The sequence below is a fragment of the Melanerpes formicivorus genome, unplaced genomic scaffold (genome assembly GCF_026170545.1).
Source record: "Melanerpes formicivorus ecotype bairdi unplaced genomic scaffold, bMelFor1.0.p_v2 SCAF_25, whole genome shotgun sequence".
Taxonomy (NCBI): Eukaryota; Metazoa; Chordata; class Aves; order Piciformes; family Picidae; genus Melanerpes; species Melanerpes formicivorus.
Window position 1 is genome coordinate 132,657 of NW_027142377.1, and position 26,783 is coordinate 159,439.

At 52.5% G+C, this 26,783-nt stretch overlaps 1 protein-coding gene across 1 annotated transcript; it reads left to right on the forward strand.

The window, feature by feature from the left end:
* Nucleotides 1-1,546: 1,546 nt before the first annotated feature.
* On the forward strand, nt 1,547-26,214 carry PELI1 (pellino E3 ubiquitin protein ligase 1). Its single transcript, XM_068152999.1, is given in 9 exon segments — nt 1,547-1,610; nt 1,613-1,838; nt 1,840-1,979; nt 13,233-13,374; nt 14,863-14,992; nt 17,073-17,174; nt 21,299-21,496; nt 22,010-22,198; nt 24,119-26,214. Coding segments are annotated over 9 exon segments (1,758 nt in total). The 3' UTR covers nt 24,686-26,214.
* The last annotated feature ends 569 nt before the right edge of the window (nt 26,215-26,783 follow it).

The window sequence follows — 26,783 nt, forward strand, 5'->3', positions numbered from 1 at the left end:
AACTCTTAAGTTCCCAGTGGTGAAGCTAGGTTCCTGTGCCAGTGGACAGGAGGGTTTAATCTCAGGATGTAGGGTGATGACTGTGGCTTTACTGCTGAGGCTGCCTCAGAAGGTTCCTATCTCCTCGCTTGCATTGGTGTGGTGGCTTTGCAGAACAACCCCCAGTGGCTGGAAGAGTCACCTGCCAGCTTATTCATCTGATAGCTGAGGTAATGACTGTACACTGTGGGTCAGTATTCAACAGCATGGCTTTTTCTGTGGTGGCCAGAAGAGCAGGAACCAGGGAGCACATCAGTGTTTCTCCAAGCACATTGCAGTGTTCAGTGGCTCCAGCACTTCCATGGAGCACAATTACATCTTAGTGCTCAGTGGGAATCAAAGCAGTGTCTTGGAGCCTGTGCTTAGTTTCATTACCAGAACATCCTATGGAAGGGTGTTCTGCAGTTGGTTGCTTCAGTTAGATGACATGGAGTGGTCTGGAGGCCAGGGCTGGTGAGGAGATGCTGAGGGACCTGGGGGTGTTTAGTGTGGAGCAGAGAAGGCTGAGGGGAGACCTCATTGCTCTCTACAGCTCCCTGAAAGGGGGCTGGAGCCAGGTGGGGGTTGGTGTCTTCTCCCTAGGAACAAGTGATAGCAGGAGAGGAAATGGCCTGACATCTTGCTAGGGGAGGTTTAGGTTGGAGATGAGGAACAATGTCTTTGCTGCAAGAGTGGTCAGGGATTGGCACAGGCTGCCCAGGAAGGTGGCGGAGTCACCATACCTGGAGAAACACGTGGCCATGGCACCTGGGGGCATGGTTTAATGTCCATGATGGTGTTGGGCTGATGGTTGGACTCGGTGATCTGAGAGGGCTTTTCCAACCCAGATAATCTCTGTTTCTGTGGCATGTTAGGGAAACTACTGCATAAAATTGCCCTTGCAAAACTGAGGTGGCAAGTCAAGGAAAGAGCAGGAGAAATAGGAGGGGCAGTCACCTGTAGGACTTGGAGGTGTCAGATGTCAGTCTGAATATGGATGGCTTGAGCCAGGGTAACCAAGCACCCCTTAGCACACTCCAGTTGTGATGCAACACCTGATGCCAAGGTGAAGCTGCCACCCCAAGGTATGCTCGTAGCAACCTGGGAACCTCTGCGTGGTCCCTCCTGAGAGGCAGTGGCCTGGAAGCTGTGGGAACTCGATCGTCATTTGATGGCTCAGACACCAGAATTATCCCACCCACTGGCTTGCTACAGCAAGTTCAGTGCTAGCAGGATAGAGAACTGAGCTGGGAGCCTGGTGTGGTGCAGGGAGCTCTGCCTTTCTGGGAGGGTACCCTGAAGGGCTGAGCTGCCCCAGCACTGCCGGCCTCGCGGGTCCCCTCCACACCGCTGGCATCTGCAGGTGTGTCGTGAGCCTGATCCCATCTGGGTGGTGAGTGAGCGGTGCCTGGAGAGCTGCTTTCGTGCCCATTGTATTAGGAGCTGACTTTGTATGTGGGAGGTGAGGAAAGCTGCCTGGGTAATAAATGATGGTTTACTAAAAAAGCCAGAAGCAGGCAGGTATAGCATGCACGGGAACACTTATGTAAGAGCAGTGGAGAAGGAAATAGCTCAGCATTCCTCCACCAGCCTCAGAGAGCTGCCAGGGAATTGGGCTGCAGGGTTGTTCTCAACACACCCTGTGCTTCCTTTTTGCCTTTTTGGGGCCAGAGATGGATGGATTCGTGGAGCAGCAGGCGGGATGCAGGCTCTGTGTGCAGCCAATGGTCGGTGGAGCGGTGGTGTTTACCTCCTTTACGCAAGGCAGAGCCAGCCCCTCTTGAGTCAGCAGGCACTGCCCACCGCTTCAGTCATAGCACAGAGCAGAGGCACTCAGGCTGGCAGTTGCTGGGGCTTTAAAGGACTTGGTGGGCTTCAGCTGGTTTTAAAGGAGATCCAGGGAGTGGGTTTTTCTTGTTTCTTCTCCACTGTGGAGACATCGAAAGGACAGAAGGATCCTGGTAAGTGCTCTGCATACCATCTCTCTCTCTTCCTTCCTAGTACTGTGTGGTTTCAGTGTCTCTTGTGAATCCTCCTTGGTTGCAGTATTTTCTGTCAGTGGGAAGTTGAAAGATGGTTGGGTGATGTGGGCAGATGGAGAGGTAAGAACAGGCAGGGTGTCTGTGGGCTGCCTTTCACCTGAACCAGGAAGGCTTTGGGAAGTGCACAACCTGGCAAATGCTGCTGTTGCTTCATGAGAAGTGTCAGGCACTGTGCATGTTGAGGGTGCAGGGCAAGGTGCATTGAAACTGCCATCAGTAGCTAAAAAAAAATCACACCAAAGAGGATTTCTCATCAGGCCTTTTCAGATCTGTGTTGTCTAAACCAGGTGAGGGCTTTCGATGTGACTCTAACTGCTGGCTCTGCAAGATGTGGTGTGTAATGTGAAAGGGCTTTAGTCCAACACAAACCTCTCTGTGGCTGGTGCCTTGGTACAGAAAGCACCTCAGGAGAAAGTCAGAGGCTTGTCAAAAGTGACCTGGTGAAGTTCAGATCTGTGGAAGAAGTTGCTGTGGTGTTGTGCAAGCACAGGGTCCCTGGCTGTGTACCTGTGTTGAGGTGCATTAGCTCAGGCAGCAAGGCAGGAAAGGCTCCAGCTGTCTGTGTGACAGCCGTGTTAGAAGAGGAATGCCTCTGCTGTGGGTTCAGTTCTTGATCTGTCTGGGGATCTTCTTCTGCCACCAGTGGAAGCTGGACTGCTTATTTTTAAGGTCATGCCATGTAATTTGGCTGAAAGCAGTAAAGAGGATGCTGACTGCATTGCTCTCTGCACTGGGCTGTGCTTTGTCACATTGGACCAGTACTGCACAAAGTTGTTTGTTTTCCTGCTTGCACTTCTGCAAGGCAGTCCCTGGAGATACAAATAGGCAGTGCTATGGCTACTGAACACCTAGGGATGCTCTACCAGCATGCCCCTGTCCTATGGTGCTGTGGTTAATAGAATCAAAAGAATGGCTTAGGTTGGAAGGCACCTCAGAGATACCTACGCCAACCCCCTGTCATGGGCAGGGACACCTCTCAGCTAGACTTGGCTGCTCAAGGCCTCATCCAGCCTGGCCTTTATCACCTCCAGGGAGGAGGCATCCACAGCCTCCTTGGACAACCTGTTCCAGAGTCTCACCACCCTCATACTGAAGAACTTCTGCCTCAGCTCCAGTCTAACCCTGCTTTGCCTCAGCTTCAAACCATTCCCCTCTTGTCCTGTCTCTGGATGCCCTTATGAAAAGTCCCTCTGCAGCCTTCCTGCAGGATCCCTTCAGATATTGGAAGGCAGCTTTAAGGTCCCCCACAGAGTTTTCTCCAGCTTGAACACCCCCAGCTCCCTCAGCCCCTCCAATAGCCCAGGGGCTCCAGGCCCTTCTCCAGCCTGGCTGCCCTGCTCTGGACAGGCTCCAGCCCCTCAGTGTCCTTCCTGCAGTGAGGGCCCAGAGCTGAACACAGCACTCCAGGTGTGGCCTCCCCAGTGCTGAGCACAGGGGGATGGTCACCTCCTGTCCCTGACCCAAGCCAGGATGCCATTGGCTTTCTTGGCCCCCTGGGCACTGCTGGCTCATGCTCAGTGACTTCCAACCAACACCTCCAGACCCCTCTCTAAGCTGCAGCTTTCCAACCACACCTCCCCAAGCCTGTAGCTCCCCATGGGGTTGTTGTGACCCAGGTGCAGGACCTGGCCCTTGGCCTTGTTGAACTCCACCCAATGAGCCTTGGCCCATGGGTCTGACCTGTCCAGACCCTGCTGCAAAGCCTCTACCTACCCTCTACCCCCCCGGCTTGGGGTCACCGTGGCCTTGCGCGCGGCTGCCCGCGCCGGAGCCAGCGGCTGCCGTGGAGGGCACGGGCGGTAAGGGGGTGCAGGCTGCGTGTCAGCGGAGCGGGTGCAAAGCTCTCTCAGCTAATGAAGGCCACAGCTAATATTGCAGTGGCAGCTTTAAAATAGAGCCCTTGTGCTCAAAGACAAATGTTTGCGGCCTCCCACACGCAGGCTGGGTTGCATCATGTACGCTCTGTGGGAGGCTATCGTGGTTTCCTCAGGGGAGGAGCAGCTGTTACTTTTCCTAGCTGACAAAAAAAAAAGAACCCACCCCATCTAAGTCCTGGATGGTTTTTGTTTTCAGGAAAAGATTGCTCAGAGCTGATTTTTTTTGTCAGGTTGCTCCAACAGATCGTTGGAGGTCACGCAGAATCGCTTGGGTTGTGAAAGGGCCTTCCGGATCACCCAGCCGCGCTCTAACTCTGCCAGGGTGGTGAATGGTGCCGCATCCAGCTGGTGGCCAGTCACTAGTGGTGTGCCCACAGTGCTGGGCCCTGTGCTCTTTAGCATCTTTATTGATGATCTGCATGAGGGCATTAAGTCCATCGTCAGTAAATTTGCGGATGACACCAAGCTGGGGGCAGGAGTTGACCTGCTGGAGGGTAGAGAGGCTCTGCAGAGGGAGCCTGCCAGGCTGGACAGATGGGCAGAGTCCAAGGGCAGAAGACTGAACACATCCAAGTGCTGGGTTCTGCACATTGGCCACAACAACCCCATGTAGTGCTACAGGCTGGGGTCAGAGTGGCTGGAGAGCAGCCAGGCAGAGAGGGACCTGGGGGTGCTGGTCGATGGTAGGCTGAACATGAGCCTGCAGTGTGCCCAGGCAGCCAAGAGGGCCAATGGCATCCTGGCCTGGATCAGGAAGAGTGTGGCCAGCAGGAGCAGGGAGGTCATTCTGCCCCTGTACACTGCACTGGTTAGGCCACACCTTGAGTCCTGTGTCCAGTTCTGGGCCCCTCAGTTTAGGAAGGAGGTTGACTTGCTGGAGTGTGTCCAGAGAAGGACAGCAAAGCTGGGGAGGGGCTTGGAACACAGCCCTGTGAGGAAAGGCTGAGGGAGCTGGGCTTGCTTAGCCTGGAGAAGAGGAGGCTCAGGGGTGACCTTCTTGCTCTCTACAACTACCTGAAGGGAGGTTGTAAACAGGCAGAGGTTGGTCTCTTAACCCAGGCAGCCAGTACCAGAACAAGAGGACACAGTCTCAGGCTGTGCCAGGGGAGGTTTAGGCTGGAGGTTAGGAGAAGTTCTACAAAGAGAGAGTGGCCTTTGGAATGTGCTGCCTGGGGAGGTGGTGGAGTCACCATCACTGGAGGTGTTCAGGAGGAGACTTGATGGGGTGCTTGGTTGCATGGTTTAGTTGATTAGGTGGTGTTGGATGATAGGTTGGACACGATCTTGAAGGTCTCTGCCAACCTGGTCTATTCTATTCTATGGCTGGGGCTAAACCATGGCCCTCAGCACTACATCTCTGCCTCTTTCAAACACCTCTAGGGGTGAACATTCAACCACCTCCCTGGGCTGCCTGTGCCAGCCTTTGAGATCCCTTTCAGGGAAGACATTTCTTCTAATGGCCAACCTAGACCTGCTCTGGTGCAACTTCAGGCCATTTCCTCTTCTCCTCTCACTTGTTCCTAGGGAGAAATAAGTCTCCCATGTGTCTTATGCCTGGCCATGTTCTCATCCCATCAGCTGTGGCTCAGAATACCAGGTATGGAGTTCAGAGAATCATAGAATTGTTAGGCTTGGAGTTGGCAGACATCTGATTGAAACCAGGCTCCTGTGCTCAGGGCAGGTTTAGTTCATCTTCTGAACAGGAATCATGCTATTTTTGAGCACTGTCATGAAGTACAGATTGTCATAGAGATGCCTAGAATAGAATTCTTGTTCTGAGACACTTGTCTTACTCATTGAACTAGGGTGCTTGTCCTCACAGGGCCCTTTCTCACTGCCCTGGAATGGCTGAGAACTGCTCAGACAGCTGAGGCTGAAACAGGATTTGATGCAGGACAGCGCATGCCAACCTCACTAAGAGCTGCTGTTCTTTACACTGGAAAGAGTTGTAGCCTTGCTGTGCAGAGTGGGAGGTTTGCCTGTGTGTATCATGTAATGCCCTCTTGAAAGTGTCTGTAAGCAGCATGGAGTTGTCCTGTGCAGGAAAGCCTTGCCTGTTCATGGGATCATGGAACAGCTTAGGCTGGAAGAGACCTCAGAGATCATCTCAGCCAACCTTCCTGTCACTCTACTACCCCAGGTCTTGAACACCTCCAGGGAGGAGGCATCCACAGCCTCTCTGGACAATCCATTCCAGAGTCTTGCCGCCCTTGTAGTGTAGAATTTCTTCCTCTCATCCAATCTGAGCCATGGTGCAGTTGATTAGATAGTGTTGGATGATGGGTTGGACACAACGATCTCAAAGGTCTCTGGATTCTATTCTATTCTATTCTATTCTATTCTATTCTATTCTATTCTATTCTATTCTATTCTATTCTATTCTATTCTATTCTATTCTATTCTATTCTATTCTATTCTATTCTATTCTATTCTATTCTACTTGTGTGCTGTCAGGTAACTGCCCTGCTCAGTGGGAGCTGTTTGAAGAGCAGCCCTGGGGTTCAACATCCAAATGAAGCTCTAGACAGCGATGTGGAGATCTTAGGAGGATGGTGATAAAGTTTTGTTGCTGATGGAGTTGCTCTCAATGGCCTTGAACTCCTGACAAGCACAACTAAGTTGCATTTTTCAGCTGCTTGTTAATACTGTGTTGGGCTTCCTAAAGTGACTCTTTATTTCTGGGGAATAATTGAGCTGTGGAGGTTGTCTGATTCAGGCCCTGCTGCTCAGAGTGGCTGTGCAGGGCCGTGTGCAGCTGAGATTTGAACGTGGCAGCCTCTCTGGGCTGGGTTTTCTCTCCCCTGAAGCAGCTAGTCAGGATTTTCTGTGCTGCAGCTTGTTTGTTGCCTCTCATTCCTTCAGAATGGCTGGATTATATATATATATTTTTTTTTTCCTGTGTTAAATCAGGGTGGGGGGGATAAGGGAGGAGCTGGGTATGAGAGTTGTCAAGGCACTAAATGGAAAACTACAGGTAGCAAATCACAGGAAACTACAAACTTCAGTGGAGGAGTCCCGTGCAAAAATCCAGCCCTTGCAACATGCAGGTAGAGGACACAAAGAAGATAATTCTGTAAGAGCAGGAGGGGGAAATCCCATTTTTGCATCTGAATCAGCATCTTTCTATTTGATATACTCCTGGACAGAGGACTCCTTTTCATGCTGTGCAAGGGGGGGGTGGTGCTCATGCAGTACTTCAGAAAAGGGCCAGCCTGGCAGTAGCTGCAGTTGCTAGCAGCCTATAATGCTGGCTCTGTCTCCAGAAGATGATGGGAGTTTATTACAAAGAGACTTTTATTCCAGTATTTTTAGCTCACAGCCGAGTGTTTAATGAATCTCTGCTTGGGCTCATTGAATTTATGTCCTCCCCTGCCCCATTTTAACCATTGAGATGCTGATGCCCTTCCTGCGGTTCCAAAAGCTGTGTTTGGTCTGCCACTCAGAGACCTTTTGCATAGTAGGTTGCTGTGCCTTAGCAAAAGCAAGATCTGAAGAGTTGCTGGACATGAACAGTGTGAGCTTGCAGCCCAGAAGGCCAATGGCAGCCTGGACTGAATCCAAAGCAGCGTGGCCAGAAATGGAGAAAGGGGATTCTGCCTTTCTGCTCTGGGGAGACCTCACCTGCAGTGCTGTGTCCAGCTCTGGAGCCCTCGACACAGGGAGGACATGGACCTGATGGAGAGGGTCCAGAGAAGGGCCAGGAAAGTGATCAGGGGTTGGAGCACCTCTGCTGTGAGGACAGGCTGAGGGAGCTGGGGTTGTTCAACCTGGAGATGAGAAGGCTCCAGGGAGACCTTAGAGCAGCCTGCCAGTACCTGAAGAGGCTACAAGAAAGCTGCAGAGGGACTGTCTGCAAAGGCCTGCAGGGACAGAACCAAGGGCAGTGGCTTCAAGCTGGAGAGGAGGAGACTTAGATTAGGTGTGAGGAACAAGTTCTGTACCAGGAGGGGAGTGGAGCACTGGAGGAGGTTCCCCAGGGAGGTGATTTGGGCCTCATCCCTGGAGATAGTCAATGTGAGGCTGGACAGAGCTCTGGGCAACCTGATCTAGTGGAGGATGTCCCTGCTGAGTGCAGGGGGTTGGAGTGGATGAGCTTTGGAGGTCCCTTTCAACCCAGGGCATTCTGCGAGTTTCTGTAGGAGCCACCAAAGACTGGTTGTGCATAAGTCCACCGCCAGAAAATGCAGCTGAATGACTGGAGCTGGCCAGTAAGCTGAAGCTGAGAGCTGCAAAGCAGCCAGAGTTCATTCTGTGACCCCACTGCAAAAGGCAGGCTCAGAGGAGGCAGGCAGCCGCTTGAACTCTTCACCTCCTCCGAAGCAGCGCTTGGGAGGGCTTCCCGGGAGCAGGCTGCCTCTCGATGCAGGGGTGAGTGGTTGTGACAGGAGAGGCTCCTGCAATGCAACTTCTGCTTGTGTGTCATCAGAAAGCTGAGGCTTGCTTTCTGCTGTAGAAACCTTAGACTTCTGTGCTCAGTGAATAGTGAAGAAGGCAGCTGGTAAGGAAGGGCATTCCATTCCTAACACAGGATTTGGGTCCATTTGCAGTCCAGGTGTCACCTCTTTCCAGGCCCTCTAAACAGCTGCATGTGGCAGGATTAGTGTGCAAGTCACCTTCACTGAGCTTTCTCCCAGCTCAGAAGGAAAGAGTATGAAGACTAAACACAGGGATCTTGGGGGTTCTGGTTGGAAGTCTATTAAATATGAGCCAGCAGTGCCCAGGGGGCCAAGAAAGCCAATGGCATCCTGGCTTGGATCAGAAGCAGGGTGGGCAGCAGGGACAGGAGGTGACCATCCCCCTGTGCTCAGCACTGGTGTGGTAGTGTAAAGCACAGGACACACCTTGAGTGTTGTGTTCAGCTCTGGGCCCTCACTGCAGGAAGGACATTGAGGGGCTGGAGCCTGTCCAGAGCAGGGCAGCCAGGCTGGAGAAGGGCCTGGAGCCCCTGGGCTATGAGGAGGGGCTGAGGAGGTCAAGGGGAGATCTCATGGCTCTCTCTTCCAACCAAATGTCTTCTGTGATTCTGTTTTGCTTGTTCATGAGTTCCTCCTGTTCCCTTTTCCTACTTTGGAGACTGAAAGATGCTGACTGGCCCTGCTGTGGTTCTGTGCTTGTGGCAGGCAGTTGTGTTCACCTCCTGCCCAGCCAGGCTGCGCTTTTCAGGCGGGCGTCTGGTGTGCAAGTTACTCCACTCCTGAGGTCTTTGCAGAGCTGTCAGACAGGGCTGTGTACAGCTTGGGGGCTTTGAGGCTTAGCTCTCTGGCAGAAGCAGAGACCTTGTTGTGAAAGCTGCTGCTGCCAGCTGCATGATTCCTGGAGGAGTGTCGGATGAGGTGGGATCTTGTGATTTGCATCTTACTCCTCACCAGTGTCAATGGCCCTGGGAGAAGCTGAGGACAGGCTGGTGCTCAGAGGCTGGTGTCCAGAGCTGATTCCACCTCTGTCTGGGTGCACTGCTGCAGAAAGCAGCAAAACCTGCATGTTCTGCACATTCTGTCCGAGCCATCAGTTCCTTGGGTCACAGTCACAGAATGTTAGGGGTTGGAAGGGACCTCAAAAGATCACCCACTCCAACCTCCCTGCCAGAGCAGGGTCACCCAGGGCAGGTCACACAGGAACATGTCCAGGCAGGTTTTGAATGTCTCCAGAGAAGGAGACTCCACAACCTCTCTGGGCAGCCTGCTCCAGGCCTCCAGCACCCTCACACTGACAAAGTTTTCCCTTCTGTTCCCGTGGCACCTCCTCTGCTCCAGCTTGCTCCCAGTATCCCCTGTGCTGTCCTTGGACATCCCTGAGCAGAGCCTGGCTCCATCCTCCCCACACTGCCCTGCACATCTTGATCACCAGCAATGAGGGCAGCCCTCAGGCTCCTCTGCTCCAAGCCCCAGAGCTCCCTCAGCCTGGCCTCACAGGGAGATGTTCTACTGCCTGCAGCAGCTCTGTGGCCCTGTGGTGGACTCTCTGCAGTGGTTCCCTGAGGTCCTTCTTGAACTGAAGGGCCCAGAACTGGATACAAATATTCCAGATGTGGCCTCAGCAGGGCAGAGTAGAGGGGGAGGACAACCTGTCTTGTGCTACTCATTGTAGTCCTAATCCACCCCAGGATGCCTTTGGCCTTCTTGACCACAATGGCACCTTGCTGGCTTGTGGGCATCCTTCTGTCTGCCAAGACCCCCAGGGCCCTCTCCCCTGCACTGCTCTCCAGTTCCAGAATGGCCCTTCAGGGACAAGTTGTCTTTTAAACCTGTTCAGTTAACTGTTCCTACAACTCTTGTAGTCTCCTGTAGTATTCTAGGAATTAAAGCTGGGCAGATTATATCACAGGGGAAGGCCCCTTGTAAAAACTGGTGAATCCTCCCTCTCAGCTCAAGAGCATTTCCTCTTGGAACTGAAGTGCTTTCTGCAGCTGTAAATGATCCCCAGGCCTGTTCTGTTTCAGGAGTGTATTGGCTAACAGCCCATCTCCAGTGGGACAATGCTTGAGTTTTATTTGCAGACAGCAGGTTCTGCTTGGACATCCCAGAGAGGGTGTAATGAATCCTGGTTGGTTGTGGGAATTAAGTGAATCTTCCCTTTATGGAATCAGAGAATTGTTTCAGTTGGAAAAGCCCTCTCAGATTATCCAGTCCAGCCTTCAACCCAGCACCACATTAAATCATCTCCCACAGTGCCATGGCCACACGTTTATGGAACACCTCCAGGGATGGGCATTCAACCACCTCCCTGGGCAGCCTGTGCCAGCCTTTGAGAACCATTTCAGTCAAGTTTCTTCTCATCTCCAACCTAAACCTCCCCTGGGGCAACTTGAGGCCATTTCCTCTCCTCCTGCACTTCTTACTGGGGAGCAGAGACCAACCCCCACCTGGCTCCAGCCTCCTTTCAGGGAGCTGTAGAGAGCAATGAGCTCTCCACCCAGCCTCCTCTTCTCCAGGCTAAGCAATCCTGGGTCCCTCAGCTGCTCCTCCCCAGCCCTGTTCTTCAGACCCTTCTCCAGCTTCCTTGCCCACCTCTGGATCTGCTCCAGCCCCTCAGTGTCCTTCTTGCAGTGAGGGCCCCAAAACTGAACCAGGCACTCCAGATGTGGCCTCCCCAGTGCTGAGTCCAGAACAGCAGGTGGATGACAATGGCTGAGAAGTGCTGGATGTATTGCAGGGATTATTTTGTTCCTCAGGGGTGCTGAATGGTTTATGTGTTCACGTTGGAGCTGACTGGGTGTTGGCAGCTGTGACAGTGGGGTGTGCAGCTCAGAAAGGGTCTGAGATGTGTTCCCAAAAGAGATGAAGTTCAAAGCCTGGAGATCTGCTTTTGAAAAGCACCTGAGCAAGCTGGTTTAGTAATGATGACTCTTGAACTTTCTGTAAGAGCAGCAGTGGATCCCAAAATAAACTTGTCTGCAGGAGGAGCTGAGTGGTGGGGGTGGGACACCTCTCCTCACAGCTGATTTCTGGTTACCTTCTTGTGCCACTGAAGTGTGGCCCTTGGAGCTGTTGGCCCTTGCTCAGTCCTCTCCTAAGAGGAGGTCACTGGCCACCTGCTCAGGTAATTGCAGTCTCCTTTGGCTGGTCAGCTGTAACTGCATCTGATGAGACTCAGATAAGCTGAGCCTGTGACTGTAAGATGAAGCTTTCTGTGGCTTTTGATGGCATCAAAGCCTCTCCTCCTGTCATCTCTTCCTAGGGAGCAGAGACCAACCCCCACCTGGCTCCAGCCTCCTTTCAGGGAGTTGTAGAGAGCAATGAGGTCTCCCTTCACCTTCCTTTTCTCCAGACTAAACAACCCCAGAGGAGATCTACCAAACCTTCTCTTTTACTAATGGCAGAAGTTACAAGTTGTTTTTAGTGCTGTAGGTCTTTCTCAAAGCCCAGAGAGTTGGGGGAATATGACTCAGAGCTTTCTTTACCCTGCCATGTCATGGCCATCTCCTAATGAGTGGTGCTGGCTTCATAGCAGTTGTTGTTAAATGTCACTTCACAGGACAACCAACTAGCAAGGAAAGGTTGAGAAATGCACCAACCAAGATGAAATTAGTGGTGTGGAGAAGACTAAATTGCAGTGAGAAGGCTGCCATGGAGGTCAATATTCAGGTGGTGAATAGGTTAATCATTGGGGGAGGAGGAGGTCAGAACATGGAGACCTGTTGTTAGAAGGCAACATGCCAGTGGCTGGAAACTGCCCAGCAGAAAAAGACCTGGGGGTGCTGGTCAACAACTGGCTGGAGATGAGCCAGGGTGGCTAAGGAGGCCACTGGCAGCCTGGCCTGGATCAGGAATGGTGTGGACAGCAGGGCAGTGATTGTCCTCCTGCACTCAGGACTGGGGAGGCCACACCTTGAGGTCTGGGTTCAGTTTTGGACATTGAGGGGATGGTTTTGTTTCTGGTAAGGCCTCAAACAGGCTGGCATCCCCTTTCTCCTGATTGAATGCTCTGGTGGGTGTTGGAGCCCTGGGGCAGGCTGCCCAGGGAGGTTGTGGAATGTCCTTCTCTGAAGACCTTCCAAACCCACCTGGATGTGTTCCTGTGTGACCCTACTCTGGCAGGGGGGTTGGGCTAGGTGATCTCTGGAGGTCCCTTCCACCCCCTAACACTCTGTGATTCTTCTGTAGGAAGGTCACAGGTGGCTTGGGTAGCACAGAGGTGTCTGGAAATGTTACTAATGAGAAGCAGTGTGAACTCTTCCTCAGGGCAGAAGTGTGACCAAAAAACATGTCTCAAGAGACAGTTCCCACTGAGAATTCCCTCAGGAATGCTGCTTCAAACAGCTCTTTGTATTCCCTTGTCTCTGGTGAAACAGGAGAGGTCACACTGCCCACTCAAAACCTGGATAGTAGGCTCCATGTCAAATTGTCCCCCAGCCTCCTTCCCCCTGCAAACCCAGACCTTTCTTGGAAAGCTTCAACCTTTCTACCTGCTTTGGTGCCTGCTTGGCTTTTCTTCTTGAAGTTTAATCCCTGTCTGGCTCTACTATTGAGAGCTGAACCAAACATACCAAGTGAAGCTGGATCCTGTTTGTGCTTCTGTAGCACTGGCTGAAATGCAGCAAGGCCATACTGGAATCTCCTGAAGGCACTGGTGTGGGGTTTTGGTGGTCTTAGTAGAACTTCCACACTGTTCAGCCTTCACTGATGTGGGTCTGCATGTGTGGATTTGAAATGGCATCAGGCAAACCCAAGCTGTGGGGAGCACAAAGGGTGGTACCTGCTGTGGTCAGGTAGCTTGGAGCTGTGTGGAACTGATCAGTTTGAGCCTTTTCTCTGACATTTAATGTTATCCTCTTTGTCTTTCTTTCTCTTTACAGGAAATAATGAACAAAGTGTGCCACAGCTCTTGATCAGAGACCTGAAGCTGGAGAAGCCCTTAGCTAAGCTCATGTTTTCTCCTGATCAAGAAAATCATCCATCAAAAGCACCAGTCAAATATGGTGAATTGATCGTGCTAGGGTGAGTTTTTCTTATCTCAGGTGAAAGGGAGAAGGAAGAAACACTCTCAGGGTTCCACTTGAAGCAGGTGGAATGTGGGTTTCTGTGAGGTGGTCCCACAAGCTACCACTTCAGCTCCCTCTTCTGCAGCTCATCTCATGAGCCTGCAGCTGAATCACCAGCTGCTCAGCTTTGCTCTGCTCCCTCAGACAGAGTCACACAGAGTTACAGAATGGTCTGGAGCTCTAAAGGTCAGCTAGTCCAAACCCCCTCTGCACTCAGCAGGGACATCCTCCAGTAGATCAGATCCCTCAGAGCCCTGTTGAGCCTCACCTTGAACATCTCCAGGGATGGAGCCTCAACCACCTCCCTGGGCAACCTGCTGCAGTGTTCCAGCAGCCTCCTGGTGCAGAACTTGTTCCTCACATCCAGTCTCAATTTGCTCTGCTTTAGTTTGAAGCCATTGCCCCTGGTCCTGTCCTTTCAGGCCTTTGCAAACAGTCCCTCTGCAGCCTTCTTGTAGCCCCCTTGAGGCACTGGCAGGTCACTATTATGGTCTGCTCAGGGTCTTCTCATCTCCAGGCTGAACACTCCCAGCTCCCTCAGCCTGTCCTGCTAGCAGAGCTGCTCCTTCAGCAGGGAGTGCTGCCTTTTGCAGTGGCAGCTGGCTGCTGTAGGGGATGTCCTGCTTTGGGACATGGCATTCCCAGCTGGTTCCAGGTTGGGCCCAAACAGATAAGCAGTGTCATGAGGAAGGAGAGGTTCCCTAGGACCTCAAGTAAGATAAAGCTTTCGAAGAACATCATAGCTGACTCCGCTATCCAAGTGCAAACAGGAAGGTTTCACTAAAGCCTCTCTGCCTGCTGGCCTGTTTGTGCTGATGTGGTCAAAGTGAGAGGTTGAGGGCTTTCTGATGGACTAAGCAGAAGTCTTGGAGGACACTTTCTTACAGGCCTTTACTTCAGCCTGAGTCCTCTAGAACACCAGCTCTCCACCAGGGCTGCTGAGCGTTTAGAGCCTTGTGTTTGTAGTGTGAACATAGGATTTAAAGGTAAAGCTCTGGCCAGGCCTCTAAACTTGCTGTCATGTTTGGGACCCAAGCCTTGAGTTCTCCCTGGGTGCCTTGACACTTAAGAATATTGATATAGACTCACACAATCATTTTGGTTGGAAAAGACCTTTTAAGGTCATTGAGCTGAACCATTTCTGAGGCCTTAAATTCAGGGAATGGCATAAAGGGAAGAAGGCTCATGGCCAGCTACCTCTGGGATGAACCTGGGGAGCATTCCTTGCCCTGCAAGCTTCATCTGTGCCTGCTGCCCTTCTGTGGGTGTGCTTCAATTCTCAGCTTTAGATGGGATCAGTCTGAAATCTATAACCCTTAATGCTGGGCTGCTAACTAAGAAGCTTTGGTGCTTAAAGTGACAGTTGTTGGGGGGGTCTGCATCTCATGAGAAATGAACTCCTTCAGAAAGATGGACCTGGTGCTCTTTCTGTGCTCTTTGATAGGTACAATGGGTCTCTCCCAAATGGAGACAGAGGAAGAAGAAAAAGTAGATTTGCTTTGTTTAAAAGGCCCAAGGCAAATGGGGTGAAACCCAGCACTGTGCATATTGCCTGTACCCCTCAAGCAGCAAAGGTAAGCTGAAGTCTCCTGTCTCCTCTAACAAAGCTGCATAGAGTCAGTGCTATTCTGGTGAGATGAAATTAGGGGGAAAGCCTCAAGTTCTGGCCCTGAAGAGTGGTGTGTGTCCATCCAAGGGGCTTGATACCTGTCAGTGTCAGCAAGAGAGCAGTCAGCAAAACCAAATCTTGTGCCTAGTGTTTGCCATGTCCAGAAAGAAGACTGTGGATTCGAGAGCTGCCTGCTGAGGGCACAGGCTGGGAAACACTTTCTGTATTGTTTGCCTTCCAAACTCACTGCAGACATCTGCTCTAGGCTTCCTGTTTTTGCACTCACTCCTGCTCCAGGGCTAACTGTGCTTCATGTGAAGCTGGCCTTCAAATGATCCTCTGCCAAAGCCCTGCCTCCACTTGCTGCTCCATCCAGTGGGGGGGAGTTCCCCAGGGATGAGGGCAGATGAGTTTTGCAGGGCTTGTAATCAGTTTCAGAGTTCCCATCAAGAAGCAGTGAAGGCTGGGCTTAGATCTTTAAGCTGTTTCATCTTACAGATAAGGCACTGCTGTGGCATCCTCTTGCCTGGTAGCAGGTCAAGTTGCAGGCACAATTAAGTTCACTACCAAGTGGGACATCTCTGCTGAAATCAATAGAATCTGAGAATGCAAGGAGTTGTCTGCAGATCTCCAGTGTCCACATCAGGCCCTTAAATACTGGAGTGCCTTGGCACTCAGGAATATTGATCATAGACTCACAGAATCATTTCAGTTGGAAAAGACCTTTCGAGGTCATTGAGCCGAACCATTTCTGAGGCCCTAAAACCAGGGAATGGCATTAAGGTATCCTGACATCAAAAGGAGTTTGCTAATAATTTTGCTAACCAGTTCTTGCAATAGGAGAGCTGTGCAGCAAACCCTTAGTTTTGATAATTCATAGAATCACAGAATGGCTCAGGTTGGAAGGGACCTTAAAGGTCATCTACCCCCTGCCATGGGCAGGGACACCTCCCACCAGCCCAGGTTGCTCAAGGCCTCATGCAGCCTGGCTTTGAACACCTCCAGGGAGGAGGCACCCACAACCTTCCTGGGCAACCTGTGCCAGTGTCTCCCCACGCTCACTGCCAAGAATTTCTTCCTCATCCCCAGTCTCAATCTCCTCTCCCAGCTCAAAGCCATTGTCCCTCATCCAGTCCCTCCCAGCCCTTGTCAAAAGTCCCTCCCCAGCTCTCCTGGAGCCCTTTCAGGTACTGGAAGGCTGCTCTAAGGCCTCCCTGGAGCCTTGTCTTCTCCTGGCTGAAGAGACCTGACTGTCCAAGCCTGTCCCTGTAGGGGAGGCTCTCCAGCCCTCTGGTCAGCTTCATATCCTCCTCTGGACCCTCTCCAGCAGCTCCCTGTCCCTCTTAGGCTGGGCAGCCCAGAAAAGGACACAGTGCTGTAGGTGGGGTCACAGGAGGGCAGAATCCCCTCCCTGTGCTACTGCTTTTTGGTCTTATGGCAAGTGGTGTTAAGAAGCACTTGTAGAAAACCATTTGTTCAGTTCCTAGTGGGTACCTGCAGAACAAAAATCTAGATTGAGAAAGCAAAGCCTGGGTTGTTTTGCTAGAGCCCCTCACACCTGGGTGAGTTCCTCATTTCAGTCTCTTTATCTTCATTGTTTGTTAGGGGTTTTTTTGTCTACTAATCAGAACTGACTTTGGTCTGAGCTTGGATCCTGGCTTCAGAATGAAGTCCTGCAGGTTTTGTGCTCAGTTTGCTGTAGGACAAGCTCAGGCTGAGAGGGCCATGAAGTTGTTGGGCTCAGTTCTAGCCTCTGCACTCACAGGGGGTGGTTCTGTGAGGCCAGTGTTGCTTTAAGACAGAGCATGACTAACAGCATGCCTGAGGAACAGCTCTCTTGTGCAGTGAGGAGACCAGTTTGGGCTGTTGCTGAATCAATACTGCAGCTTTTCTTCAACAGCCAGGACTGGTTTTTGTTCACTACAAGTGTGTCACTACCAGCCATTAACTGGGCAGAGAAGAGCCTGGTTCTCTAGATTGGGTGCTGTGCTCAGGAGCCTGTTTGCTGGATCAGTAACAGCTGGCTGTTGTTTTTCCCTCCCTAGGCAATCAGCAATAAGGACCAACACAGCATCTCTTATACTTTGTCTCGGGCCCAGACAGTAGTAGTTGAATATACCCATGACAGCAGCACAGATATGTTCCAGGTAGGTGAAGTGAGTATGATCTGTGAATGTATAGCTGAGTGTGTTCTTGCCTTCAGGAGTTCCTGCTAGAGCATCCTCCCAACAGGCCTTTTCCCTCAGACCCAAAAGTTTGCCCTTTTCAGAGAGATTTCATTGTGCTTCCTCCCAGGGCCATGTGTATCTGTGCCTCTCCTAGCACAGGCAGAGGTGAAAGGTGGGTTTGGGTCTGTTCTGTGGCTAAGGCACAGGATCAGTTGTGCCTTGCCTGCCATGGAGCCTGTCTCCTAGTCCCTCCTTGCAAAATGAAAGGAGGAAGGGCATGGCTCTCTGGAAGCACTTGGAACCTTGCTTCTAGCATTGAGGGAGGAATTTAGGATCTAGATGGAGATGGGGTGGAAGAAATAATACAATGTGGCAATACAGGACAGCTTTTGACAGAGCTAATATGAAAATCACTCCGAAGTCCTTCAAGCAAACCCAGAACTAAGTCTAAAGCACAGAGGAGTATGGAGAGAGGAGGCCTGATTCTGGTGTGCTGGGAGTTGGGAGCCTCTTTGTTGCAGTTCCTGTATGCATGAGAAGGACCCACAAAGACATTTGTAGCTGTGGTGGTGTGCTTTCACATCTTCTGATTGTTTGCTGCTGTTCCCTGATTGCTTGTGCTTGTTTTGGAGGGGATTTGTGGTGCCTCATTCTGATTCCTGCTCTGGTCTTTTGTCAGTTGATTGACTTTTGCTGTTGTCACTAATTTGTAGCAAGGAGTTTTGCTCTGATGCCACTGCAGGATCTAAGGGGGTGGGGGAGATGTTGGTAAGTGGTGGAGGAAGCTGCTATGCAACTGCAGGTGCCCACAACAGAGCAGAAGGGCTGTAAGGAGCTCACTGCTGCCTCACTATTGTTTGTGTGGCTGTGCTCTGCTTGGGCATGCTGTGGCATGCACCCTGCTCTGACACTGGCAGGGGCAGTCCCTGTCTGCTGATGGGTTTATCCTGCCTAAGAAGCAACAGGAAAAATGCATTCTGACAAAGCAATTTCAGTCTCAGGAAAGCACTCTAGCCTTCACCAAGAGCACCTCAGGATTTTGGGTCTCCTGCCCACCCAGCAGTTAATCAGTCTTAATGTAACCAGCTATTTTGTTAGAGTCCAAGAGCTTTGGAAGTGAGTGAAGGGTAGAAAGGGGGAGTGAGGGCCCCAAAACTGAGCCAGGCACTCCAGATGTGGCCTCCCCAGTGCTGAGTCCAGAACAGCAGGTGGATCACAATGGCTGAGAAGTGCTGGATGTATTGCAGGGATTATTTTGTTTCTCAGGGGTGCTGAAGGTTTCATGTGCTCATGTTGGAGCTGACTGGGTGTTGGCAGCTGTGACAGTGGGGTGTGCAGCTCAGAAAGGGTCTGAGATGTGTTCCCAAAAGAGATGAAGTTCAAAGCCTGGAGATCTGCTTTTGAAAAGCACCTGAGCAAGCTGGTTTAGTAATGATGACTCTTGAACTTTCTGTAAGAGCAGCAGTGGATCCCAAAATAAACTTGTCTGCAGGAGGAGCTGAGTGGTGGGGGTGGGACACCTCTCCTCACAGCTGATTTCTGTTTGCCACCTTGTGCCACTGAAGTGTGGCCCTTGGAGCTGTTGGCCCTTGCTCAGTCATCTCCTAAGAGGAGGTCACTGGCCACCTGCTCAGGTAATTGCAGTCTCCTTTGGCTGGTCAGCTGTAACTGCATCTGATGAGACTCAGATAAGCTGAGCCTGTGACTGTAAGATGAGGCTTTCTGTGGCTTTTGATGGCATCAAAGCCTCTCCTCCTGTCATCTCTTCCTAGGGAGCAGAGGCCAACCCCCACCTGGCTCCAGCCTCCTTTCAGGGAGCTGTAGAGAGCAATGAGGTTTCCCTTCACCCTCCTTTTCTCCAGACTAAACAACCCCAGGCCTTTCAGCTGCTCCTCACTTCTGGGTCTGCTCCAGCCCCTCAATGTCCTCCTTGGAGTGAGGGCTCCAAAACTGAACCCAGCACTCAAGGTGTGGCCTCCCCAGTGCAAAGGGAGCCATGCAAGCAGAGAAGACGACACAGCTGCTAGAAAGAGAGGATTGCAGCCAGATCTTGCCATTAGTGTGTTTTGTGCACAGTGCTTTCTGCCACGAGCATCTTGGATGTGCTGTTTCCTGATGGCTTTGCAGCTTCTCAGTGCCTCACTGGAGCTGCAGAGTCAGCTCATAAACTAATTGTCCCACATCCACACCTCCACCTGGTCTGGCCCTGTTCAGAGTGCTTTGGGCAATGCAAGATGACTCAGTGTCTTTTTTCCACCTCGCTGTTCCCTGGCTGCTTGGGCAGTGCTGCATCTGGCCCAGATGCTCCCAGTGTCACCTTTCTGCTGAGAAGGACTCCACTGGGAAATTGTCTTGAGAACTGGTTTTTAATTACATCATTTTCTTTCCCCTTCCTTTAGCTGGGTGCATGTGGCCCTTAGAATAACTGCTGGCATGGAGGTGGAATCACTGATGAGCTCAGATTAGGCTTTTAGAAACCTAACTTTAGGCTGGTGGAGGGGAATGCTTCCAACTGGAATGCCATAGAACCACAGAACAGCTTAGGCTTGAAGAGACCTTAGAGATCATCTACTCCAGCCTTCCTGCCATGTGCAAGGACACCTCTCAACTAGAGCAGGTTATTCAAGGCCCCATCCACGCTGACCTTGCTTGGTTTGTTGTCTTTTGGGGTGTGGTAGGTTGAAAGGCTGATCCTCCCACCACGGGCAAAAGAAAAGGCTCAGACAAAAGGGGTTGCAAAAGTGATGGAAAGCTGAAATGGAAAAGCAGTGAGAATTTTTACAGAGAACCACAAGCATGGGGGTAAAAGAGATCCCAAAGCATACCCAAAAGTATCCCATCCCCACCTGAGGCTACACCCAAAACCCCCCGGGCTCTTTCTTCCCCTCACCACCTCTGCCTTGGGCCTAGCCAGGCCCGAGAGGCCATGAGATGGCTCACCCCATTACCAGGTAGCGGTGAGGGAAGAAAGAGAGAGCACAGGACCCCACTGATGGTTTAAAAACAGAGCAGGGCATTATGGGATGGTTGGCATTATTGGCATTATGACCCCAAGTTAGGAGCAGATGTTGGTCAGTTAGAGGGCAGAAGGGCTCTGCAGAGGGACCTCGACCGACTGGACAGATGGGCGGAGTCCAACGGGATGGCATTCAACAAGTCCAAGAGCCAGGTGCTGCACTTTGGCCACAACAACCCCATGCAGAGCTACAGGCTGGGGTCAGAGTGGCTGGAGAGCTGCCAGACAGAGAGGGACCTGGGGGTGCTGATTGACACTGACTGAACATGAGCCAGCAGTGTGCCCAGGTGGCCAAGAAGGCCAATGGCATCCTGGCCTGCATTAGGAATAGTGTGGCCAGCAGGAGCAGGGAAGTCAATGTGCCCCTGTACTCTGCATTGGTTAGGCCACACCTTGAGTCCTGTGTCTAGTTCTGGGCCCCTCAGTTTAAGAAGGACATTGAGACACTTGAAGGTGTCCAGAGAAGGGCAACAAGGCTGGGGAGAGGCCTTGAGCACAGCCCTGTGAGGAGAGGCTGAGGGATCTGGGGTTGTTTAGCCTGGAGAAGAGGAGGCTCAGGGGTGACCTCATTGCTCTCTACAACTACCTGAAGGGAGGTTATAGCCAGGAAGGGGTTGGTCTCTTCTCCCAGGCAAGCAGCACCAGAACAAGAGGACACAGTTTCAAGCTGTGCCAGGGGAAGTTTTAGGCTGGAAGTGAGGAGAAAGTTCCTCACCAAGAGAGTTGTTAGCCATTGGAATGTGCTGCCCAGGGAGGTGGAGTCACCATGCCTGGAGGGGTTCAAGAGGGGACTGGATGTGGCACTTGGTGCCATGGTCTAGTCATGGGGTCTGTGGTGACAGGTTGGACTCGATGATCTTTGAGGTCTCTTCCCACCTTAGTGATACTGTGAAATACCTAGCTTCCCATGGCCACCCCCTGGGCTGGACCCTTTGGGACACCGCAGGTGTGGCTTGTGGGGTGGCATCGGTCGGGAGCACCCAGCCTGAGCCACCACATGGGGTTTGTTTTGCGGTTGCTGTTGGTTGTTCTGAGCTGGAGGCACGCTGCCTGCCGGGTGGTCAGCGTCCCTCTGCCCCCGTTGCAGATCGGTCGCTCGACGGAGAGCCCCATCGACTTCGTGGTGACGGACACGGTGCCGGGCAGCCAGAGCAACGCCGACACGCAGTCGGTGCAGAGCACCATCTCCCGGTTCGCCTGCAGGATCATCTGCGAGCGCAGCCCCCCCTTCACCGCCAGGATATACGCCGCCGGCTTCGACTCCTCCAAAAACATCTTCCTGGGGGTAAGGCAGCCCGGCCACTGCAGGCTCACAGGATGTGTTAGGGGTTGGAAGGGGCCTCTGGAGATCCTCCAGTCCATCCCCGCTGCCAGAGCAGGAGCGTAGAATCTGGCACAGGTCACACAGGAACACAGCCAGACAGGGCTGGAAAGGCTCCAGAGAAGGAGATTCCACAACCTCTCTGGGCAGCCTGCTCCAGGGCTCTGGGACCCTTACAGTAAAGAAGTTCTTCCTCATGTTGAGGTGGAACCTCCTGTGCTGCAGTTTCCATCCATTGCCCCTTGTCCTATCACAGGGCACAGTGAGCAGAGGCTGTCCCTGTCCCTTCCTTCCTGACCCCCAGCCCTCAGCTATTGATAGACATTGATCAGATCCCTCTCAGCCTTCTCCTCTCCAGACTAAACAGCCCCAGGGCTCTCAGTCTTGCCCTGCTTTCAGCCCAGGCTGTTTTTTACACTCACAGCCAGCTCTGCCGTGCAGCCACCTGAAAGGTTTTGTTGATGTGGTTCCTTCTAGGAGAAGGCTGCCAAATGGAAGACATCTGATGGGCAAATGGATGGGCTGACCACCAATGGAGTTCTTGTCATGCATCCTCGGAATGGATTTACAGAGGACTCCAAGCCAGGGGTGTGGAGAGAGATCTCTGTGTGTGGGAATGTCTTCAGCCTCCGTGAAACCAGATCAGCTCAGCAGAGGGGAAAAATGGTAAGAGTAAGTGACCCCTCTTTGCTGCAGCCTGTTGAAAGGGGATCTTCCAGCCATAAAAGGGAGGAGCCTGCTCTGCTCTGTCCAGATGTCACCTCTGTCGTTAGTTTCACTGACTGCTGGTGTCAGCCTTCACACAGGGAGGTGTCATGCTCAGCCTCAATTAACTGACAAGGGTTCCTCTGCAGATGACAACCTCACTGCAGCTCCAGCCTGCTCCCCTGCAATGAGTGGCCAGTCCCCTCTGCTCTTCTGCCAGCTGCTGTGGTCATGCACCCGTTCCAGAAACCTTTTTCCCCCGATTCTTCCCCTTGAGTTGATGCTTTTCAGGTTTCTCCCCTTTTCCTCTTGAATAGAATGACTGAGAACAGTGATGGTTTCACTGGTGCATGCCTGGACACCCATGTGTCCATTGCCACCTTGGCATGCTGAGTGTGCCTCTTGTTTCCAAAGCAGTAGTGCTGATTTGTTTTGCTGTGACATGGAATCCCTTAGTGGAAGGAAATGCTGTGAGAGCACTGCAGTGAGTCATTGAGCTAGGAATGATGACTTCTGATAGAGGAGAGGAAAGCAATGGTGTCAGGAGGTAGAGTTGACAAAACCAGTTTAAAACAGGATGGAAGTCTGTGTTCATCCTTGATGCATTTCACACAACTTAGTTGGGAGTCCTGTAGGGATGGAGCTGAGAGGAGTTTGGAGAACAGGGCCTCTGAGGAGCAGCTGAGCATGTACCAGAGGGCCACCAGCATCCTGGCCTGGATCAGCAATAGTGTGGGCAGCAGGAGCAGGACAGGGGCTGTTCCCTGCACTCAGCACTGGGGAGGCCACAGCTTGAGTGCTGGGTTCAGTTTTGGGGCCCTCACTGCAAGAAGGACATTGAGAGGCTGGAGCAGGTCCAGAGAAGGGCAAGGAAGCTGGGGAAGGGTCTGGAGAACAGGGCTGGGGAGGAGCGGCTGAGGGAGCTGGGGGTGGTTTAATGTGGAGAAGAGGAGGATGAAGTGAGACCTCATTGCTCTCTGCAGCTCCCTGAGAGGAGGCTGGAGCCAGGTGGGGGTTGGTCTCTGCTCTCTAGAAAGAAATGATTGGAGGAGAGGAAATGGCCTCAAGTTGCCCCAGGGGAGGTTTAGGTTGGAGATGAGAAGAAATTTGTTGACTGAAAGGGTTCTCAAAGGCTGGCACAGGCTGCCCAGGGAGGTGGTTGAATGCCCATCCCTGGAAGTGTTTGGAAGAGGCAGAGCTGTGGTGCTGAGGGCCATGGTTGACCCTCAGCCTTGGCAGAGTTAGAGACTGGTTTGTCTGGATGAGCTTAAAGGGCTTTTCCCACTACTGTGATTATATGATTGTTTGTTGTTGAGGTTGGAGAGGACCTTTTCACACTTCTGGACTCTCCATGTAGGACAGTCTATCAGGAGCTGCTTGAAACTCCTGGGTCTTGGATCTGGCTGGATCTTCCAGGCAGATTACAGAATCACAGAAACATTCAGGTTGGAAAAGGCCCTTGGGATCATCAGGTCCAACCACTGACCCTACTCTACCAGGTATGCCCAAGCACCACATGTAAACAACCTTTAGACACCTCCAGGCTTGGTGACTCCACCACCTCTTTGGGCAGCCTGTGCCAGTGCCTGACCCCTCTTGCTGTGACAAAATTCTTCCTAATGTCCAGTCTAAACCTGCCCTGCTGCAGCTTGAGGCTTGTTCTAGCACTAATTACCTGTGAGAAGTGACCAGCACCAACCTCTCCACAATGTCCTTCCAGGTAGCTGTCGAGAGCCATGAGGCCTCCCCTCTGTTTCAAACTAAGCAGCCCCAGCTCCTTCAGTTGCTCCTCAGAAGTTTGGTTCTCCAGGATGAGTGTGCACCCTGCTACTCTCCTGGGAAGCTTAGGTGACCCCTCTCTCCCCTTCTGCCCGTCCCCAGGTGGAGAATGAATCCAACCAGCTGCAGGACGGCTCCCTGATCGACCTGTGCGGGGCCACGCTGCTGTGGCGCACGGCCGAGGGGCTTGCGCGCACGCCCACCGTCAAGCACCTGGAGGCGCTGCGGCAGGAGATCAACGCGGCCAGGCCCCAGTGCCCCGTGGGCTTCAACACCTTGGCCTTCCCCAGCATGAAGAGGAAAGACGTGGTGGATGAAAAGCAGCCCTGGGTGTACCTGAACTGCGGCCACGTCCACGGCTACCACAACTGGGGAAACAAAGAGGAGAGGGACGGCAAGGACCGCGAGTGCCCCATGTGCCGCTCGGTCGGCCCCTACGTGCCGCTGTGGCTGGGCTGCGAGGCCGGCTTCTACGTGGACGCGGGACCTCCCACCCACGCCTTCAGCCCCTGCGGACACGTCTGCTCGGAAAAGACGACTGCTTACTGGTCCCAAATCCCCCTGCCCCACGGCACGCACACGTTCCACGCCGCCTGCCCCTTCTGCGCCCATCAGCTGGCTGGTGAGCAGGGCTACATCAGGCTCATCTTCCAGGGACCGCTGGACTAGCCGCGGCCTCAATAAACACATCCGCCAAGGCTCCGGCTCTCCCACCGCTCCTTTTTCCTCCTCTGGGCTTTGCTGGTTTCCTTACAATGAAGAATCTTGTGGTGGGGAGGGGGAGGTTTGGTTCTTCTCACTTGAGAAACAGCTCTTGGGGGGGGGGTTGTTGTTTTTTATACTTAACTCCTCCTGACTTGGCTGAAGGCAATGTTGTAGGGGGGAAGCTTGGATGCCTTGCCTGTGGATGCCCCACACGCCCAGGGGGTTTGAAAGGCGCTTCATTCCTTTTGTACATGGAGGGTAAATAGTTCAAAGCAGATGAAGTTTGCAGCTGGGATGAAAAAAACCTTGTAAAATACAGCCTGTACATGAACTCTTTTCTATTTATCTTTGTTATTGACACGGTGTAGAGTTGTTTAGAGGGCAGCATGGTCGTGATGTAGTGTATCCAGCAGCTGGATGTGTAGAATAGCTCTGGGTGGAGGAGAACATGGGATGGAAACAGTAGGAAAAAACCACCTTTGTAGTCTAAAGTACTGAGTTCTTAGAATAGCTAAAATGCATTTGAAAGCAAGCTGATGCAGGTGCTGGTGGCGTAGAGGACTGCTTTTAATCATGTTGAGAGGTAGCTAAGGAGGACTTCTTCCGAGGGTCTTTTTGGTAGTGCTTCAGATCTGGTTAGGAGAGGGTTTTCCAGACTCCTGGAATATGCAACTTAGTCTAGATTGAGGGTTTTCCCTTCCTTCGTGCTAACACGTCTCTTTATGTAGCATTAGTGACGTTCTTGAGGGGTTTCCCAGCGTGACCAGCAGCTGGGAGGTGAGGCTGGTCCCGTGCCCTGCCAGCTGGGGCAGGGGGCGAGGAGAGACGGCGGCGCCAGGCGCCCGCGCCAGGAGCAGGGAGCGCTCTGCGGGTCGGCCTCCGTGTCCGCCGGTGCGCTGCGTCCGGCTTGGCCGCCTCAGGGCGGGTCCACAGCCTGACCTTCTGAGCACTGAGTTGAGCTTTTTTTTTTGACCAGCTTCATCCCTTTCTTTTCCTTTTTTGTTTCCTCCCACCCCCGCCCCGGCAGATTCCTGTGCTTTCGGAGCATAGCTGCAGTGCTGCCTTTGGAAGCTGTTCCGAAAGCTTCTGGGTTTGGAGAAAGAGGCCCCTGTGTGCTCAGGCCTCCCGAGTTCACTGGGGCTGCCAGTTGTCTCCCATTTGTAAGCAGCAGCAGCAGCTCTCCCTGTTGTTTGGCTCTCAGGAAATGCATGTGGCAGGAAGCCTGCACGCTGAGCTGAGGCAGCTGTCGTGCGCAAGGAGCTGCTCTTGACTCCCTTGCCGCAGAACCCCAACCCGTTTGGGCCTTTACCAGGTCAAGTGCATTAAGTAAGGAAACTTCTGCAGCAGGCAATCCCTGTTAGCCTAGTTGTTCTAATCATTTTATCCAAACTCTTTATTACACTGTAGTTTTTCATTTTTATTTGCCAATTAATTTATTCCAACGCTGTGAGTAAAACACTTTTCAAACACAGAACTGCTGGGATCGTCTCTTGCTTTGCTTCCATTGGCCAAGAGGGCCGATGGCATCCTGGCCTGGAGCCAGGAACAGTGTGGCCAGCAGGAGCAGGGAGGTCGTTCTCCCCCTGTGCACAGCCCTGGTTAGGCCACACCTTGAGTCCTGTGTCCAGTTCTGGGCCCCTCACTTTAGGAAAGATGTTGAGTTGTTGGAATGTTGTCCAGAGAAGGGCAACAAAGCTGGGGAGGGGTTTGGAGCACAGCCCTGTGAGGAGAGGCTGAGGGAGCTGGGGGTGATTAGCCTGGAGAAGAGGAGGCTCAGGGGAGACCTTACTGCTGTCTACAACTACCTGAAGGGAGGTTGTAGCCAGGTGGGGGTTGGTCTCTTCTCCCTGTCACCCAACACCAGAACAAGGGGACACAGTCTCAGGCTGCACCAGGGGAGGTTTAGGCTGGAGGTTAGGAAGAAGTTCTTCATAGAAAGAGAGATTGGCCATTGGAATGTGCTGCCCAGGGAGGTGGTGGAGTCACCATCACTGGAGGTGCTTAGGAAGAGACTGGATGGGGTGCTTGGTGCCATGGTTTAGTTGAGTAGATGGTGTTGGGT